The 20,380-nt window shown below is 41.4% G+C and overlaps 1 protein-coding gene across 1 annotated transcript; it reads left to right on the top strand.

The window, feature by feature from the left end:
- Nucleotides 1-17,283: 17,283 nt before the first annotated feature.
- On the top strand, nt 17,284-19,664 carry LOC132956778 (coiled-coil domain-containing protein 1-like). The gene is made up of 3 exons (XM_061030407.1): nt 17,284-17,584; nt 18,762-19,591; nt 19,638-19,664. The coding sequence occupies exons 1-3, from the start codon at nt 17,503-17,505 to the stop codon at nt 19,662-19,664; spliced, it is 939 nt and encodes a 312-aa protein (XP_060886390.1). The 5' UTR covers nt 17,284-17,502.
- The last annotated feature ends 716 nt before the right edge of the window (nt 19,665-20,380 follow it).

Genomic DNA, 20,380 nt, shown 5'->3' with positions numbered 1-20,380 from the left:
GAAGCGCCGCTACGGTGGAGAAAGTAGTGATATATTTTTTAAAAGTGTATATTTATTATAGATTTATAATACAGACACATGTGTAGTTTACAGTTTTTCTTAAGAACTTGAATCAATTGACATTGCGAAAAAGCTGATTTTAAAGTAGATTTTTCTGGATATTGGTTGACAGTTCAAGTGATATCTGTACAGTTCAGCATTGCTGTATTTACTCCATACAGTACTGCCATGCTGCCCTCGTTTAAGTCCAACACCCTTCTTCTTCTTCATTTTCCCCCATTGGTCTCAAATCTGATTATATTCTTATTTCCTTTTTCCTAATCATCACCTTAAACCTCTCCACCAACACACAATCCACTCTTTCATTAAAATTCTGACAGTAATTTCATCACAGCCTCTCCTCCCTCCGTCCTCATGTTGGTGCTCATCTTCAGGATCGATGCAGCCGGAGGAGAGACGATAAGAAGATTTAATAATCCTCCTGATACTGTCACTCCTCTCTCCTTTCTCTCCTCGTCTACACACAAACAAAAACACAATTACCTTCCAGCCTCACGGCTCCACTTTTGTTTTCTTGCCCTCAGGTTATGACTGAATACATTACGTGACAGCTTTTAAGTCGTCTCTTTTGGATATCTCTGTGAAGGATTGCTCTAAGGTACAATGAGGCTGCTTCACCCACACAGTGACTGTTCGTGTCTTTATAGAGTTCAATTAAAGTTAACATTTATAAAAGATGGGTGGGGCAACATGTAACCTCTAAAAACCTCCACCTTATTTTGTTCTGCTTTTTTTCCACGCGGTAAATCTGCTCTACATGTAAGTGAAACTTTAACTGGAAAATATTAAAAATGTCCAAAACTCTGTTAATGGCCCAAAGCTGAGAAGTGTGTCTGCTCAGAATACTAGAAATTAGAAAAATGTTTGCAAGAAGAACTAAATTCTAATAAATTAATTAAAAGTTTTAATCAATATGAAAACGCCTGCAAATCTTAGACTCTGCAAGTCGCGTGTGCAAGAGTGATACATTGGAACGAAACATGTACTGTATGCACACATGTTGTTGCCATGGTAATGGACATTAAAGTTATACCAGAGGCCAGTCAACAGCGGAGTAATGCCTGGATAACAGCAGCTATTTATAAAATATCAGAGGCATATGGATCAGAATGTGAACCCTTCAACAACTTACTTTTCCAATACAACTGATCAAACTTTTATATAATCCTGATGACGTCATCAAGGATCCTCTTGTAGGGGTTTTTGGCTTTACATATGTTTATCATTAATCAATGAAGCGCACCTGCGTTTAAAGCCCCTGTGAGGAGTCTTTTAGGTGGTGATGAATCAGTCTGAATTCTATCCTGATGTCTCCATATGAGCCACAAACAAGACAGTTTTGTCAACAATGGTCACCAAATTGATGATATATACAGTATATATGGTAAATGGACTTAAGCTTGTACGTATAACACTTTTCGAGTCTTCTGACTACTCAAAGCGCTCTTACAGCGCAGGTCACACATCACAATCACACCCTGATGGTAGAGTCCGCTGTGTAAAGTGACTATCAGAAGTAACTAATCCATTCATACACGTTCATATGCCACTGACGAAGCAGCGGGAGCAATTCGGGGTTAAGTGTCTTGCCCAAGGACACATCGGACATGTTGCTGCAGGAGCTGGGGATCGAACCCCCGACCTTCCGATCGAGAGACGGCCGAATCTAGCAACTGAGCCACAGTCGCCTATATATGTATGCAAATTCTCTCAAGTGCTGGAAACAAAAACCTGTCTTAAATATTGATGCTGGACATTACAAAGAAGTAAAATCCTAAGGTGCAGTTGCATTCTGGGAAACGTAGGATCCTGTGTTTCTGAAGCTTCTGAAGCTTGACCCATATTGGGAACTAAGTGTCTTAACAGTCATCTTCTAAACCAGCCTCTTCCTAAACATTAAAGAACTTTAATGATACATCGGATGACTGTTATTTAAAATGTCTGGACACAGTGAAACACAGTGGAAAGTGCAACAATTCAAGTTTTTGGGAGACGTTTGGGTCCATTTTGCTTTTTGTAGCAAATATCAAACCCTCATGCAGCATGGAGCCGACCTGAGAAGAAAACATTTTTATGCCTCGACAGCTGCTGATGTGCTGCCGACTAAACCTCCAATAAATATTAGAAACTACTTTTATTTATAGGACTTTTAATCAAACCTCTGAACGCGAAAGGAGAATCCTGTAATCTGTTTAATCATGCCAGACGTCTTTTCATGATTTTTTTAGAGGTTTGATTTCTGCATCTGCTCCTGTGGTTAAGTTTCTGCTTCAATTTACATGAGTGACACACGACCACTAGCTCTAAAGCGCAGTCTGTTTTATTGAAGTCGGCCTCAGACTTGATGTGTGATACCTGCAGGACTGACGTGGAGTCAGCACTGAGTCAGGCTGATGATGGTCACACGTAGAGCGAGCGCCAACATGAAAGAGAACCGCTCAGCTACAGCACTTATTAACGCTTTTTATTCAACTCTGAAGTCATGGCATTTTTCAATTAACCTCAACAGAGTGTCTTTCACTTTGCTGCAGCGCTCGTGTACATACGTGTTCTTCTGATGTAGCAACAACACAAGATGAAAGTCATATCATTCTTGCCAGAGGTGAAGAACTCTGGATGAAGATTTCTGCTCTGCATTGCATGATAAAAACATTATCACAGAGCATGTTTTCTCAGCTCTCTCTCTCTCTCTCTCTTTCTCACACACACACACACGCATGTATTTGAGTACTCAATGGTTCAACCTTTGAAAAACCTGCACAAAAAGGGAACTCCTGAGTTTGTAAGTACCTGCCTTAGGACTATGGATGAAATGTAGCTTTCGTGCTAATTCCAGCTTATTTACATGGATGCTATTTGCTGATATGTTGATTAATGTGCACTGTCCTAATTCAATAAATAAATAAATACAATTAAAGACTGACAACCAAAACACGGATTGGACTGAAGTGATCTCTTATTATTCAACAGATGAGTTTATAGAGGTATTTTCTGCTGCATCATTTTCTTATATAACTCACAGACAGGGGCGTGTCCAAATAGGCTGCAATGGGTGTCATGTACCCTCCTCCCCCTTTTAACTCTGTTTTGGCCACCCTATGGTGCCACCCCAAATATTCTTAACCAGGAGACAGGATTTTCAGTATGGGACTCTAAGGGCGCACTCACATAGCAAAGTTGTCCCGTGCTGTGTTTAAGGATGATTGTCCCCCCTCCCCATTCTCCCGCTGGCCTGCACTCACACTGCTCCAGGACTAACCGGGCCCAAACACGGTTACCTCTTGTACATAGCGTTGTAATACAACACATGCATGGATTAAAGTAATTATGAAGCGTGCTTAGTTTACTAATCAGGCGGACTCGAGAGAAAAAGAAAGAAAAACCAAAGAAAGCGCTTGGGTCCGCATCCGCACATCGCAGAACAACGCGGAGAACATTTGTGCCTTACTTTGAGTTATTTTAGTCAGATACAGCCATAACTGTACCATGCCCAAGCACACCTGTTGCCAGAGCCAAGGAAGTGTACCATGCACGGATTGGAGCACTCACACTAGTCAAACAAACTGGATTCTAGGGGTGAAGCGTGCTTAGGCCTGGTACAGATTGTCTAGTGTAAGTGCGCCGTAATGCCCCCTGCAGTAACAGAACGGTGATGTCCCTCAGGCTTCATCCTTTAATATTTACAGCCTATGATAGAAAATACGGAACAACAGAAATACTGACATGACAAAACCCCTAAAGCAAAGTTCATGGGAGCAGCAATGTCAGTAGGACTCTTCCTGTAAGGACCATAAATTCAGACAAACTCAGATGAAAATCAAACCAGAAACATGTCTACAATGCATATTAATCGGAGGTGTGTTTAATATATAAAACCCATCCGTGCAGAGCCAGGCTACTCTGCAGCAGCGTCTGGTGTTTGGTATTCAGCGTGGAGACCCTGTTGAGTAAATGTGTTGAGGAATGGGACCCCGGGCTGATGATCCATTTCACTGCAGCATGGGGCTGAAATCACCGAGCTCTCAGCTCTCTCTCCATTATCCATACATCACACATGTGAAGCCTAACAAGCAGCTGGACGGCCGACTCCACGGTGAATTACAACAAAACTGATATTTTCAAATCAAATCACATCAAACCACAGATGAAAATATGAAGCGGTGTTATTTTCATGCAAACTGAGGCAGGGAATATGATAGAGACGACCTCTCAGATATAAACAGGGTGATTTTGAATCAATACTCTTCATGTGTGATGACTCATATTTAGTAATGTGTCGTCTGTTTGTAGCCTCTCCTCTGGCCTCCTAATGTTTTCATTTGTAAAAAAAAAAAAAAAAAGACGTTTTTCCAAATGCATGATGATAACACATCTGTTTAAATTTCATGAACGATAGGCGTACAAGTTATCCATAGTTAGGCAGAGACTGACCTGATTGACAGGTGGGGGCGGTTTGTCAGGAGGCTTGAAACCTGCCTCCAAAGGCCCCTGCAGTAACAGATGGGTGACATCACTCATTAATATTTACAGATTATGGTTTCAATTGGAGGGAAAACTCAGGCCAGGGTGAAAAAAGCAGCAGACTTCTCAATTCAGACAATTTGAGTGCATCTACTCTGCCAGACACAAGGGGGTGGTGTTGCACACAAAATCCCTGAATGTGTTACGCTATATGGAAAAGATTTTGATGGTGCTGGCGGCTGTCATGCAGGGGTCCTGATAGTTTTCCTTCATTTTATACATACAAATCTTAGCACACAATTCAGAAAACTTGAAGCTCATGCATCAACAACATGACAAAGATGAAGTGAAAGCTCTTCTTCTCTTGCATTTGCTTTTTGAAGGTTGTTTAAATGATTGATCCTTTGTTACATCTGTAACACCGGGGTCATAAAGTCAAATAGATACCCAAACATTGATATTTGTATTGTGAAAAACTGTATGTTTATCCTGACAATTCAATGCCAATCAACAGTGATGCAAATTATAGACAAGGATGTTCTTCTTTTTATAAGTATTCATGGTGCAGTGAGTGTGCAACTGAGCGAGATGAGGGTTTAAAAAATTGTGTTTAGAAGTTAATTTAGTAACAATGCATCAGACTACAGACTGACATTGTTTGAGAGTTTAAATGAACAAAACAATTTCCTCTGGAGGTGAGAGTGAATGATGTCACAGAAAAAAGGACATCAACTGATACCTCAGCTGCCAAAGTATTCATCATCACTCAACATCAGTCGCCTTCCAGTCGTTTAATTTGATCAATCTGCGTTTCAAAAAACATTATGTTCAGAACATTTTAGAATCACAGGTATAAAAACTATAATGGCTGCATGGTTTATTTCATGCCAGGAGTAAATTGTGATGTAAGCCTTTATGACTGACTCGGTAAATGGACTTGAACTTGTATAGCACTTTTCTAGTCTTCTGTCTACTCAAAGCGCTTTCACACCGCAGGTCTCATCTACACATTCACACACTGATGGTAGAGGTTGCTATGTGAAGAGTCCATCAGTATGAACTAATCCCAGTCAAACACATCCACACTCCACCGACGAAGCAGCAGGAGAAACTTGGGGTTAAGTGTCTTGCCCGAGGACAGATCATAATGTGGATGCAGGAGCTGGGGATCGAACCCCCGACCTTCCTGTTGAGAGACGACCAACTCTACCAACTGAGCCACAGCTGCCCTAATAATCCTTACTGAGTACTCTGAATGACCGCTCAGACTGAAGAGAGAGCCTCCACTTTACAGGCAGGAGGAAGGCATGGATTGATTTTCAATATGTATTCATCCCCAGTCAAACCACTAACTCCAGTTAAACCCACTAGTTAACCATGAGTTAATCATTATCAAAAGATGTTTCTATCAAGACTCAGACCATCCAGTCATATACATTTTGCTAAAATTGGATACTTTAGAAATCGTGTAACCTCCATTTTTGTTCTCCGTCCGTCTTCTGTCTCTTTAAGTTATCGCTCTGTGCTCCTCCTGTTTCTCTACCAGACCCAGAAAAAGACATGAGGCAGAGTTACATCCTGTGCATTGGTAAACAGCAACATATTTTACCAACAGCCGGGCAGGTATGAGGCCTCGGTTGCAAACCTGTAAATCCTCAAAGGATGTCGTCCTGAATGTTAATCGCACAAGTTATTAGACATGTTGCTCTGCAGCTCCACGTAGTTATAAGCCTCTAAAAGGAGCACGAGTTGTTGCTTCTCTGCAGTATATTTACAGATTGAAGTTAAATCTTATCTCTTTGACAGCCTGGATACAGGAACGATGGGTGGAGGACAAAGGCACCTCCAGCAACAACAAGCCCAAGAGAGAGTCACTTTCCTGGGGGAGAGAAGCTGATGGAGAGGCCTTGGAGACCAATGTGTACATCTGTGCTGCAGAAGCATTTCATACATGAGACATACGACTGATGAATCTGCCAGACCTCTGAGGTCATAGGCCATATATCTCAGTGATTTAGGCCAAACTGTACCAAAGTACAAAAATACTGTATGACCACACCCATCCCATAACTAAAGTGTGTGGTCCTTTCTTTAGGCTTCTTTATCAATTCACTACCTGTTATAACCATTTACCCACATATAGATTTATTGATGACATTGCACCTGTGTGGGCCAGTCATTTATTTAAAAACCACAAAATGATCTTTTTACTGAACATCAGAGAGTTTAAGCTGCACAAATCTATATTTTTATATAGATAAAGTAGAACAACACCTTTCGGCTTGTGGCCTTCATCAGGCTCATCAAGAAACTCATTGCAAACATCATTTAAATCATCTTTTTATGATGTTACATAACTTAAATATTAAAATGTTCATGTTTTTATTATTATATAATGATATTATGCCTGCACGCACACGCACGCACGCATACGTCTGTAATTGGGACGTAATGACGTAGACCAAGGTACCCCTATATAAGCGCTGTCAATCAACGTAACCTTCCCCCTTTGCATTTGAGATTGACAGAGATTGACACGAGTTGACCCAGTGCAAAAACCTGAATACGACAAAGCTGATTTTTGGCGAAAGCTAACACATCTTGTGGAGAACAAACTTTACTTTGGTGGATTACTTCTGACAAGTGGATAATTTTATTATCACTTTAAGAAAAACATCTGGAGAGATGGCTCTTCGTTGGACGAGATCGCCGGCGCGTGAGGAGCACCTGCTGACCGGAGCTGACCTTTCTGACATCCACGACGGAAGTAAGTATAAACTTTATAATAATATTCTTCAAAATGTTACAAAAAGTGTAGTTAACCCCTTTAAATGCGCTAACCAGTAGAGTTGTACCATATTTTATGAAGTTTGAGCTTAAAAGATATGTAAACCTTACTGAGAAACACTTTTAAAAGTAATATACGGACGTTTTCTTTATAGATAATCTTGTTTTTTGGATTTCGTCCCTCTATTAAATGTCCCGGGAAAATGTGGAGAATGTTTCAACAATGTCGTGGTGATATAAAAACATTTTAATTTAAATTGAAGGGGGTTCATTTGATGTAAATTGTCGTCGAAAGTTTGCTTTAAAATGGCGACTGGCCACTTTTTCGAACAATCACAAAATATGTATTTTTTTTATCACCATGGAGACGGTGGAATTATTCTGAGGCCTTACGTCAGAACGTGCAGAACGTACAGATGTAAACAAAGCAGAACGACTTCCTGTTAGCCTAATTTAACAATTTAAAGCTTCATGGTTAAATGTTAAACCACTGTGAGAACAAATTCTATAGTTCTGTAATGATTACAGGATGTAGAATTATGTGGAACTATTATTTAATATGAGAAAATAAATTATTAACTACATTCAACCATTAGAGTTGCTCTATCCCAATACATCCATTTTTTGTGTGCAATTAACCTCAATTTCTAAGTCTGAATTTATGGCAGTATATAAGAAAAGTTATTTTATTCTAAATAAGCAAGCCTTCTCATTAAGCATGCATACAGTATAAGTCTGGATATACTGTCCATGCTTTTCAGAAGAAGCTAAAGCGAGTTATAAGATCTCATTCATTGACATCTATTGGTGGAAATAAAAATGCTAAAAACATCTTTCTCATATTGGCACGCTGGTGTTTCATGCACAGCTGCCATGTCTGAGACATATACTTGTGCATTTCTAGTTTTTTGGATGTCCTCATATAGGTCATCCAGTGAACAAGTGAATAAAGTCAATATTAGATTGAAAACCATAAAGTAGTCTTATTTATTTCCAGGCTTGAGCAGAGAGGAGGGAAAGCAATCTCTTACAGATGCTGCATTACACTCATAGATCTGAGAACTTTATCTGAACCTGAAACTGTGGAGATTTAGTATGTGTTTGTATATTTTTACAGTAAATTAAATACTTTTGCATGTGCTTTCTTTTCCACCTAGGTAGCTCCCTCCACGCAGACGACCTCCCTGGACGTGCCGAGGATCTCCTGCAGTGGATCAGAGCCCTCGACAACGACCTCCCCGTCTTCAGCTCTGAGGACAAGGGAGATAAGGTAAGTGAACTTGAGGCCTTCTGCCAGCTCCTTTCTGACGATGAAGATGAGGACGACGACGTGTTTGAGGTAAGTGAACTTGAGGCCTTCTACCAGCTCCTTTCTGACGATGAAGATGAGGACGAGGAGAATGAGGTAAGTGAAGGTGAGGTCATCTTCCAGCTCCTTTCTGACGATGAGGACGACGACGTGTTTGAGGTAAGTGAACTTGAGGCCTTCTACCAGCTCCTTTCTGACGATGAAGATGAGGACGAGGAGGATGAGGTAAGTGAAGGTGAGGTCATCTTCCAGCTCCTTTCTGACGATGAGGACGACGACGTGTTTGAGGTAAGTGAACTTGAGGCCTTCTACCAGCTCCTTTCTGACGATGAAGATGAGGACGAGGAGGATGATGTAAGTGAAGGTGAGGTCATCTTCCAGCTCCTTTCTGACGATGAGGACGACGACGTGTTTGAGGTAAGTGAACTTGAGGCCTTCTACCAGCTCCTTTCTGACGATGAAGATGAGGACGAGGAGGATGATGTAAGTGAAGGTGAGGTCATCTTCCAGCTCCTTTCTGACGATGAGGACGACGACGTGTTTGAGGTAAGTGAACTTGAGGCCTTCTACCAGCTCCTTTCTGACGATGAAGATGAGGACGACGTGTTTGAGGTAAGTGAACTTGAGGCCTTCTACCAGCTCCTTTCTGACGATGAAGATGAGGACGAGGAGGATGAGGTAAGTGAAGGTGAGGTCATCTTCCAGCTCCTTTCTGACGATGAGGACGACGACGTGTTTGAGGTAAGTGAACTTGAGGCCTTCTACCAGCTCCTTTCTGACGATGAAGATGAGGACGACGACGTGTTTGAGGTAAGTGAACTTGAGGCCTTCTACCAGCTCCTTTCTGACGATGAAGATGAGGACGACGACGTGTTTGAGGTAAGTGAACTTGAGGCCTTCTACCAGCTCCTTTCTGACGATGAAGATGAGGACGACGACGTGTTTGAGGTAAGTGAACTTGAGGCCTTCTACCAGCTCCTTTCTGACGATGAAGATGAGGACGAGGAAGATAAGGTAAGAGAACTTGAGGCCTTCTGCCAGCTCCTTTCTGACGATGAAGACGAGGACGATGAGGTCACCTTGCTCTTCTCTGACGATGAAGATGAGGTAAGTGAGGGTGAGATCAGTCTTTCACTCCTCTCTCATGATGAAGATGAGGTAAGCGAGGGTAAGAACTCTTTCCCACTCCTCGAGGTAAGTCTGCTTCTCTCGGACGATGACTTGGACCAGAGTCTTCACCTGTCAGACTCCGACTACGACAGCCTGTCTGACTAGGAAGAGGACTCTGGAAGATGTCAGGCCTCCCTCTAATCTCATCCAGCAGTTCCCACCACAACCCGCCTGTCCTCCTTTTTGTTCCCGTCCCTCCTTTTGGGATTTGGTTTATGTTCCTCAGAGACTGATTATCAGGATCCTGCAGGATCCTGTTAGCATGAGCAGCCTGTGGAGCAGCACCAGAACCTACATCAGTGTCTGCAGCTCCCTCTTTATTTCACAAGAGGAGGTGTGAACTAAAAGTCCTCAATGAGTAGCAGACAAAGAAGCCAGGTGTAAGTAAGAAGAGGACAATAACAAATATGTCAAAGAGGATGTAACCCTTGGAGATCCAGGTCCATCAACTCCTTGACTTGGCTCTTCTGCAAAGAACCTGAAAGAAAGTTACCACCATGAGACAGGGGAAGCCTTATGATCATCCTTTCCTAATATTTATTTTAAGTTATTTAAATGGTCAAATTTGGTGACATTGGTTTCCTAAAAAGTTGAATGTAGCTGCAGAAGTTTAGTTATGAAAACACTAACAAAGCTTCTGCAAGTCTTCTTATCTCTGCAGAGGATGACACCCGCCGGAGAAACCTGATCCAGAGAAACCTGATCCAGAGAAATGCTGCTTCGTATTCGACACCAACAAGAAAAAGTGAGAATAAGAGTCAAAAAAAAGTTTTCATGCCAAAGTGTTCAAAAATATTCACGACTTGTGTTTTTATATTCCTCAGGGACTCTTCTGGTGTCGTTTCTAACATTCCTGTGACGTCTTAAAGAGTGGATGTGGACACATCCTCTGTATCCTATCCTTGAAGAGCATCGAGTGGTTTCTATGACAACAAGTAAAGGAGTTCCTCCTGCCCTCCAGATGAGAAGGATGGTCGACCGCAAGACAAACTGGAGGATGATGGGCGACTTTTCATCAAACAAGTAAGTAAACCCTCACTTAGACTGGAGACTAAACTCTGTATAACAATAGTTTGTAAGTGTTAAACATGTTTAGCTACTCCCAGCAGTCACTCTAAAAGATAGAACCAACAGAGTCTAATTAATGTGTCACCTTAAAGAATAAAGGTAGAGTACGTTAGCAGATAAATCATTAAAGAGGGATTATTATACATATTATATATTTAGATATGATTAATTTAAAGTGACTGCACATCTGAGAAATGTGTTACATCATCATAACGTCTTTCAAATCAGAGTGTTCACAAATATTCACAACTTGTTTTTCTTTATTTCTCAGGGACTCTTCTGGTGTCTTCGGCTCTCGTGTGACTCCTCCTCCTGTGGAGGAAGTGGACCAGACGAGCACAGCAGCAATCCTTCAATTCCTGGGACACATGTTTTATTTTATTTTTAAGATCTGAAATCAAAATGTAAATACTGTACCTAGACAGAGAAGATATAACAAGATCTAAATCAATTTACTAAATATGAAGAAATACTAGAGTTGGTAAAATAAGAAGTTGTGTAAATAGAAGAAAAAAAACTAAATTAAATTTAAAATAACACTAAAACTTGATGTGATAAAGATTCAACATGAATGAATTCAAAATGAGTGGTAAAATAAAGTAAAAGAAGTTAAATGATAAAAAGGATTGTAGAAGTCTTTGCTTCAAAGCGGTCACTCGCAGCTACAAGTTAAAGCTTAAAGTCAAATAATGAAAACAAAATAAGAAAATAAGTCAGCAAGGAAGTCGATTAAGATTATTTAATAAACTTATTTTTTTATATTTCAGTAGACTAATAAAGTTCAGAAACATTTATCTTCATTGTAATATGAAAACAAATTCAGGTTTCTATTCTCCCAGTGAAATCTTTACATTAGTACAGAAACATGTTAGATTTACTAAATAATAATAATAATAATTCATACCTTAATAATTGTATAAATTAGGAGAATTAGAATTATGATTAAAATAATGATAGTAACAGGAATAGATAATAATTCTAGTGATAATAATAGATGTTTTTGTTGAAATAATAATGGGTAATAATTTAATAATACATATTTATACCTTTGTTTTATTAATGACTGGTTTCATGATTTAAGAAAACATCAGACATGTGAAATAATTTGGATTGAACGTCCTCTTAGATTGTGTTTTTAGTTTATTATAGAACATTTAAATGTTTGTGCTCTTGTATATTTCTGTAACGTAGACACGAGATGATGTCAGCAAAACATCTAAACCAAATAAATCTGTTTAATTCACTAAAAAAAAATCATACTGACTATTTGTTTTCTTTTGATTCATGGGTCTTAATGTACTTGATGATACATTTAAAGTACTGACAGTTCATCTGTGTTTATTGAAGTCATCCTCACATCTCCTGTGTAGTAAAGCTGTACATTTAGAGTCATGCTCCTTTGCTGCTGTGACAGGGAGAGCCATGCACACATGAAAGAGGAAGACACTTGTTAGCGCTTATTTCCAATTCTCAACATCAAAAGTCGGGTCGGCCTCAGCAGGAGATCTTCTACTACAGCGACAAGATGAGAAGAAAGCGTTTCCGTTCCCACCAGAGGTGAAGGATTCTGGACTCCTGCTCCTCGCTGCAACAATCACCTTTTATCACAGTCTTGAGCTTTTTAACAGAAACTAAAGAACAAGTAGTGAACGCCTACAACAAATTCATTTTATAGACAGCCAAGGGCAGGTTCAGGTCCACATACAGAGAAGGTAACAGGCATGAAGTCCTGATATTTAATGTAACAGTCACAGTTTGAAAGAGGCCAAAGGTACTTGGCAAGAGCTGTGGAAAGCCCAGCTGGATTTCGGAGAAGGAAAACTGAAGGAGGTGAGGAAAGAAACAGGTTTTAAAGGTTAAGAAATGTACAGATGTTAAAACTGTGCTGGGAGAAATTCTCAAAGGACGCACTCACAGGTTAAATCAATCTGAATATGAATCTCAATCGATTCCCTCACCTGTTGAGTAGCTCTTGCTTGTCACAGTATAATACAGGGTCAATTAAACTTCTGGGGTCAATCTGTCCATTTAACAAGCACAAGTGCTTGTTAATCAAAAAAAGTGACAACAGGTGCAACGAAGAGGCAAAAGCAAGACAACCCCTTAAAAAAAGGAAATGGTTTTACAAAAGGTCACCACAGAAAATCGCTCTCTGCTTGCGTGTTCTGCTTGTATCGTCATCACTACTGGTAGCCTGAGGCGGTACTTGCAGCCTTGTTAAGTTGCACAGAAAGAAAAACCAAAGAAAGCGATTGGGTCCGCAACAACGCGGAGAACAACGCGGAGAACAAGACAGATACATTTCACTGACTTTGTGCCTTACTTTGAGTCATTTTAGTCAGATACAGCCATAACTGTACCATGCTGAAGCACACCTCTTCCAAGCGTGCCAGAGCCAAGGAAGTGTACCACTCACACTAGTCAAACAAACTGGATTCTAGGGGTGAAGCGTGCTTGGGCCCGGTACAGATTGCCTAGTGTGCTCTCACAAGCAATTCCAGAAAATCCATGGCTAACCGTAGCAACAGATCTCTTCTCCTGGAACTCTGAGAACTACATTGTCATATGTGACTACCTCAGCAGGTACTTTGAAATCGAACACCTGCATAACATCACCACAGCTGCTGTTATCCACAAAATGAAAGCAGTGTTCGCTAGACATGGCATACCAAAAAAGGTCGTCAGCGACAACGGGCCATGCTGTAGCTCACGTGAATTCCAGCAGTTTGCAGAGTCATGGAGTTTCCAGCACGTCACTTCGAGCCCCCACTATCCCCAGAGCAACGGGCTGGCCGAAAAAACTGTTCAAACCGCAAAGCGGATCCTCACAAAGGCCAAAGAAGACAAGAAAGACCCATATCTCAGTCTACTGGAGTACAGGAATACTCCCGTCGACGGCCTAAAATCTCCAGCCCAGATCCTCATGAGCCGCAGACTGCGTGCTATCTTGCCCACAACAACACAGCAACTGCGACCTCAGGTAACCCCTCCAATCACAGTGCGAGCAAGGAGAGAGGAATGCCAGCGCCGCCAGAAGCAGCACTACAACAAGTCTGCTCGACCTCTGTCAGCACTGCACGCCGGAGCACCCATCCGCTTCCAGCAGGAAGATGGACGCTGGAGACCTGCAACAGTCATCCAACCAGCGGAGACCCCGCGTAGCTACCACATCGAAACCCGGGACGGACAGACCTTCAAGCGCAACCGACGACACCTCCTTGACAACAAGCACACACCTGTCACACAGCAGCCCGAGGTCGGCAAAGACAGTTTGACCCCTGAACAAACAGAGACAGGTGATCAACAACCTCACCATGGTTCAGTGTGTGAACCAGATCGCACCGAGCCATATTCCCGCACGACGTATGGTCGTACCATTAAGCCAAGGCAAGTCCTTGACTTATAACTGATTGTGAAGGGTGTACGAAGAACGCTGCCCTAAAAAAAAAAAAAACTTGTACCTGGTTATAATACTTACCCTGTTGTTGATGTTTACTTAATGCACTATTGTTGATGTTGTGATGGAAGAAGAAGAAACAGTTGTAAATGTGTTGAGGAATGGGACCCCGGGCTGATGATCCATTTCACTGCAGCATGGGGCTGAAATCACAGAGCTCTCAGCTCTCTCTCCATTATCCATACATCACACATGTGAAGCCTAACAAGCAGCTGGACGGCCGACTCCACGGTGAATTACAACAAAACTGATATTTTCAAATCAAATCACATCAAACCACAGATGAAAATATGAAGCGGTGTTATTTTCATGCAAACTGAGGCAGGGAATATGATAGAGACGACCTCTCAGATATAAACAGGGTGATTTTGAATCAATACTCTTCATGTGTGATGACTCATATTTAGTAATGTGTCGTCTGTTTGTAACCTCTCCTCTGGCCTCCTAATGTTTTCATTTGTAAAAAAAAAAAAAAAAGACGTTTTTCCAAATGCATGATGATAACACATCTGTTTAAATTTCATGAACGATAGGCGTACAAGTTATCCATAGTTAGGCAGAGACTGACCTGATTGACAGGTGGGGGCGGTTTGTCAGGAGGCTTGAAACCTGCCTCCAAAGGCCCCTGCAGTAACAGATGGGTGACATCACTCATTAATATTTACAGATTATGGTTTCAATTGGAGGGAAAACTCAGGCCAGGGTGAAAAAAGCAGCAGACTTCTCAATTCAGACAATTTGAGTGCATCTACTCTGCCAGACACAAGGGGGTGGTGTTGCACACAAAATCCCTGAATGTGTTCTCTATCTTCTGTCTACTCAAAGCGCTTTCACACCGCAGGTCTCATCTACACATTCTCTTCTTCTCTTGCATTTGCTTTTTGAAGGTTGTTTAAATGATTGATCCTTTGTTACATCTGTAACACCGGGGTCATAAAGTCAAATAGATACCCAAACATTGATATTTGCATTGTGAAAAACTGTATGTTTATCCTGACAATTCAATGCCAATCAACAGTGATGCAAATTATAGACAAGGATGTTCTTCTTTTTTTAAGTATTCATGGTGCAGTGAGTGTGCAACTGAGCGAGATGAGGGTTTAAAAAATTGTGTTTAGAAGTTAATTTAGTAACAATGCATCAGACTACAGACTGACATTGTTTGAGAGTTTAAATGAACAAAACAATTTCCTCTGGAGGTGAGAGTGAATGATGTCACAGAAAAAAGGACATCAGCTGATACCTCAGCTGCCAAAGTATTCATCATCACTCAACATCAGTCGCCTTCTAGTCGTTTAATTTGATCAATCTGCGTTTCAAAAAACATTATGTTCAGAACATTTTAGAATCACAGGTATAAAAACTATAATGGCTGCATAGTTTATTTCATGCCAGGAGTAAATTGTGATGTAAGCCTTTATGACTGACTCGGTAAATGGACTTGAACTTGTATAGCACTTTTCTAGTCTTCTGTCTACTCAAAGCGCTTTCACACCGCAGGTCTCATCTACACATTCACACACTGATGGTAGAGGTTGCTATGTGAAGAGTCCATCAGTATGAACTAATCCCAGTCAAACACATCCACACTCCACCGACGAAGCAGCAGGAGAAACTTGGGGTTAAGTGTCTTTCCCAAGGACAGATCGTAATGTGGATGCAGGAGCTGGGGATCGAACCCCCGACCTTCCTGTTGAGAGACGACCAACTCTACCAACTGAGCCACAGCTGCCCTAATAATCCTTACTGAGTACTCTGAATGACCGCTCAGACTGAAGAGAGAGCCTCCACTTTACAGGCAGGAGGAAGGCATGGATTGATTTTCAATATGTATTCATCCCCAGTCAAACCACTAACTCCAGTTAAACCCACTAGTTAACCATGAGTTAATCATTATCAAAAGATGTTTCTATCAAGACTCAGACCATCCAGTCATATACATTTTGCTAAAATTGGATACTTTAGAAATCGTGTAACCTCCATTTTTGTTCTCCGTCCGTCTTCTGTCTCTTTAAGTTATCGCTCTGTGCTCCTCCTGTTTCTCTACCAGACCCAGAAAAAGACATGAGGCAGAGTTACATCCTGTGCATTGGTAAACAGCAACATATTTTACCAACAGCCGGGCAGGTATGAGGCCTCGGTTGCAAACCTGTAAATCCTCAAAGGATGTCGTCCTGAATGTTAATCGCACAAGTTATTAGACATGTTGCTCTGCAGCGCCACGTAGTTATAAGCCTCTAAAAGGAGCACGAGTTGTTGCTTCTCTGCAGTGTAGTTACAGATTGAAGTTAAATCTTATCTCTTTGACAGCCTGGATACAGGAACGATGGGTGGAGGACAAAGGCACCTCCAGCAACAACAAGCCCAAGAGAGAGTCACTTTCCTGGGGGAGAGAAGCTGATGGAGAGGCCTTGGAGACCAATGTGTACATCTGTGCTGCAGAAGCATTTCATACATGAGACATACGACTGATGAATCTGCCAGACCTCTGAGGTCATAGGCCATATATCTCAGTGATTTAGGCCAAACTGTACCAAAGTACAAAAATACTGTATGACCACACCCATCCCATAACTAAAGTGTGTGGTCCTTTCTTTAGGCTTCTTTATCAATTCACTACCTGTTATAACCATTTACCCACATATAGATTTATTGATGACATTGCACCTGTGTGGGCCAGTCATTTATTTAAAAACCACAAAATGATCTTTTTACTGAACATCAGAGAGTTTAAGCTGCACAAATCTATATTTTTATATAGATAAAGTAGAACAACACGTTTCGGCTTGTGGCCTTCATCAGGCTCATCAAGAAACTCATTGCAAACATCATTTAAATCATCTTTTTTATGATGTTATATAACTTAAATATTAAAATGTTCATGTTTTTATTATTGTATAATGATATTATGCCTGCACGCACACGCACGCACGCATACGTCTGTAATTGGGACGTAATGACGTAGACCAAGGTACCCCTATATAAGCGCTGTCAATCAACGTAACCTTCCCCCTTTGCATTTGAGATTGACAGAGATTGACACGAGTTGACCCAGTGCAAAAACCTGAATACGACAAAGCTGATTTTTGGCGAAAGCTAACACATCTTGTGGAGAACAAACTTTACTTTGGTGGATTACTTCTGACAAGTGGATAATTTTATTATCACTTTAAGAAAAACATCTGGAGAGATGGCTCTTCGTTGGACGAGATCGCCGGCGCGTGAGGAGCACCTGCTGACCGGAGCTGACCTTTCTGACATCCACGACGGAAGTAAGTATAAACTTTATAATAATATTCTTCAAAATGTTACAAAAAGTGTAGTTAACCCCTTTAAATGCGCTAACCAGTAGAGTTGTACCATATTTTATGAAGTTTGAGCTTAAAAGATATGTAAACCTTACTGAGAAACACTTTTAAAAGTAATATACGGACGTTTTCTTTATAGATAATCTTGTTTTTTGGATTTCGTCCCTCTATTAAATGTCCCGGGAAAATGTGGAGAATGTTTCAACAATGTCGTGGTGATATAAAAACATTTTAATTTAAATTGAAGGGGGTTCATTTGATGTAAATTGTCGTCGAAAGTTTGCTTTAAAATGGCGACTGGCCACTTTTTCGAACAATCACAAAATATGTATTTTTTTTATCACCATGGAGACGGTGGAATTATTCTGAGGCCTTACGTCAGAACGTGCAGAACGTACAGATGTAAACAAAGCAGAACGACTTCCTGTTAGCCTAATTTAACAATTTAAAGCTTCATGGTTAAATGTTAAACCACTGTGAGAACAAATTCTATAGTTCTGTAATGATTACAGGATGTAGAATTATGTGGAACTATTATTTAATATGAGAAAATAAATTATTAACTACATTCAACCATTAGAGTTGCTCTGTCCTAATACATCCATTTTTTGTGTGCAATTAACCTCAATTTCTAAGTCTGAATTTATGGCAGTATATAAGAAAAGTTATTTTATTCTAAATAAGCAAGCCTTCTCATTAAGCATGCATACAGTATAAGTCTGGATATACTGTCCATGCTTTTCAGAAGAAGCTAAAGCGAGTTATAAGATCTCATTCATTGACATCTATTGGTGGAAATAAAAATGCTAAAAACATCTTTCTCATATTGGCACGCTGGTGTTTCATGCACAGCTGCCATGTCTGAGACATATACTTGTGCATTTCTAGTTTTTTGGATGTCCTCATATAGGTCATCCAGTGAACAAGTGAATAAAGTCAATATTAGATTGAAAACCATAAAGTAGTCTTATTTATTTCCAGGCTTGAGCAGAGAGGAGGGAAAGCAATCTCTTACAGATGCTGCGTTACACTCATAGATCTGAGAACTTTATCTGAACCTGAAACTGTGGAGATTTAGTATGTGTTTGTATATTTTTACAGTAAATTAAATACTTTTGCATGTGCTTTCTTTTCCACCTAGGCAGCTCCCTCCACGCAGACGACCTCCCTGGACGTGCCGAGGATCTCCTGCAGTGGATCAGAGCCCTCGACAACGACCTCCCCGTCTTCAGCTCTGAGGACGAGGGAGATAAGGTAAGTGAACTTGAGGCCTTCTGCCAGCTCCTTTCTGACGATGAAGATGAGGACGACGACGTGTTTGAGGTAAGTGAACTTGAGGCCTTCTACCAGCTCCTTTCTGACGATGAAGATGAGGACGAGGAGGATGAGGTAAGTGAAGGTGAGGTCATCTTCCAGCTCCTTTCTGACGATGAGGACGACGACGTGTTTGAGGTAAGTGAACTTGAGGCCTTCTACCAGCTCCTTTCTGACGATGAAGATGAGGAGGATGAGGTAAGTGAAGGTGAGGTCATCTTCCAGCTCCTTTCTGACGATGAGGACGACGACGTGTTTGAGGTAAGTGAACTTGAGGCCTTCTACCAGCTCCTTTCTGACGATGAAGATGAGGACGAGGAGGATGAGGTAAGTGAAGGTGAGGTCATCTTCCAGCTCCTTTCTGACGATGAGGACGATGACGTGTTTGAGGTAAGTGAACTTGAGGCCTTCTACCAGCTCCTTTCTGACGATGAAGATGAGGACGAGGAGGATGAGGTAAGTGAAGGTGAGGTCATCTTCCAGCTCCTTTCTGACGATGAGGACGACGACGTGTTTGAGGTAAGTGAACTTGAGGCCTTCTACCAGCTCCTTTCTGACGATGAAGATGAGGACGACGACGTGTTTGAGGTAAGTGAACTTGAGGCCTTCTACCAGCTCCTTTCTGACGATGAAGATGAGGACGACGACGTGTTTGAGGTAAGTGAACTTGAGGCCTTCTACCAGCTCCTTTCTGACGATGAAGATGAGGACGACGACGTGTTTGAGGTAAGTGAACTTGAGGCCTTCTACCAGCTCCTTTCTGACGATGAAGATGAGGACGACGACGTGTTTGAGGTAAGTGAACTTGAGGCCTTCTACCAGCTCCTTTCTGACGATGAAGATGAGGACGAGGAAGATAAGGTAAGAGAACTTGAGGCCTTCTGCCAGCTCCTTTCTGACGATGAAGACGAGGACGATGAGGTCACCTCGCTCTTCTCTGACGATGAAGATGAGGTAAGTGAGGGTGAGATCAGTCTTTCACTCCTCTCTCATGATGAAGATGAGGTAAGCGAGGGTAAGAACTCTTTCCCACTCCTCGAGGTAAGTCTGCTTCTCTCGGACGATGACTTGGACCAGAGTCTTCACCTGTCAGACTCCGACTACGACAGCCTGTCTGACTAGGAAGAGGACTCTGGAAGATGTCAGGCCTCCCTCTAATCTCATCCAGCAGTTCCCACCACAACCCGCCTGTCCTCCTTTTTGTTCCCGTCCCTCCTTTTGGGATTTGGTTTATGTTCCTCAGAGACTGATTATCAGGATCCTGCAGGATCCTGTTAGCATGAGCAGCCTGTGGAGCAGCACCAGAACCTACATCAGTGTCTGCAGCTCCCTCTTTATTTCACAAGAGGAGGTGTGAACTAAAAGTCCTCAATGAGTAGCAGACAAAGAAGCCAGGTGTAAGTAAGAAGAGGACAATAACAAATATGTCAAAGAGGATGTAACCCT

The sequence above is a fragment of the Labrus mixtus genome, chromosome 22 (genome assembly GCF_963584025.1).
Source record: "Labrus mixtus chromosome 22, fLabMix1.1, whole genome shotgun sequence".
NCBI classification, from domain to species: domain Eukaryota; kingdom Metazoa; phylum Chordata; class Actinopteri; order Labriformes; family Labridae; genus Labrus; species Labrus mixtus.
Note: the sequence above shows the minus strand (reverse complement) of the source record. Positions and strands in the feature narration are given on the sequence as shown.

Excerpts from the sequence above, each read along its gene's own strand:
- LOC132956778 (XM_061030407.1), top strand. The coding sequence starts at position 17,503 with ATGGCTCTTCGTTGGACGAGATCGCCGGCGCGTGAGGAGCACCTGCTG. Across the intron at positions 17,585-18,761 it reads TTCTGACATCCACGACGGAA|GCAGCTCCCTCCACGCAGAC; the intron begins GTAAGTATAAAC and ends TTTTCCACCTAG. Across the intron at positions 19,592-19,637 it reads AGGACGACGACGTGTTTGAG|ATGAGGACGACGACGTGTTT; the intron begins GTAAGTGAACTT and ends CTGACGATGAAG.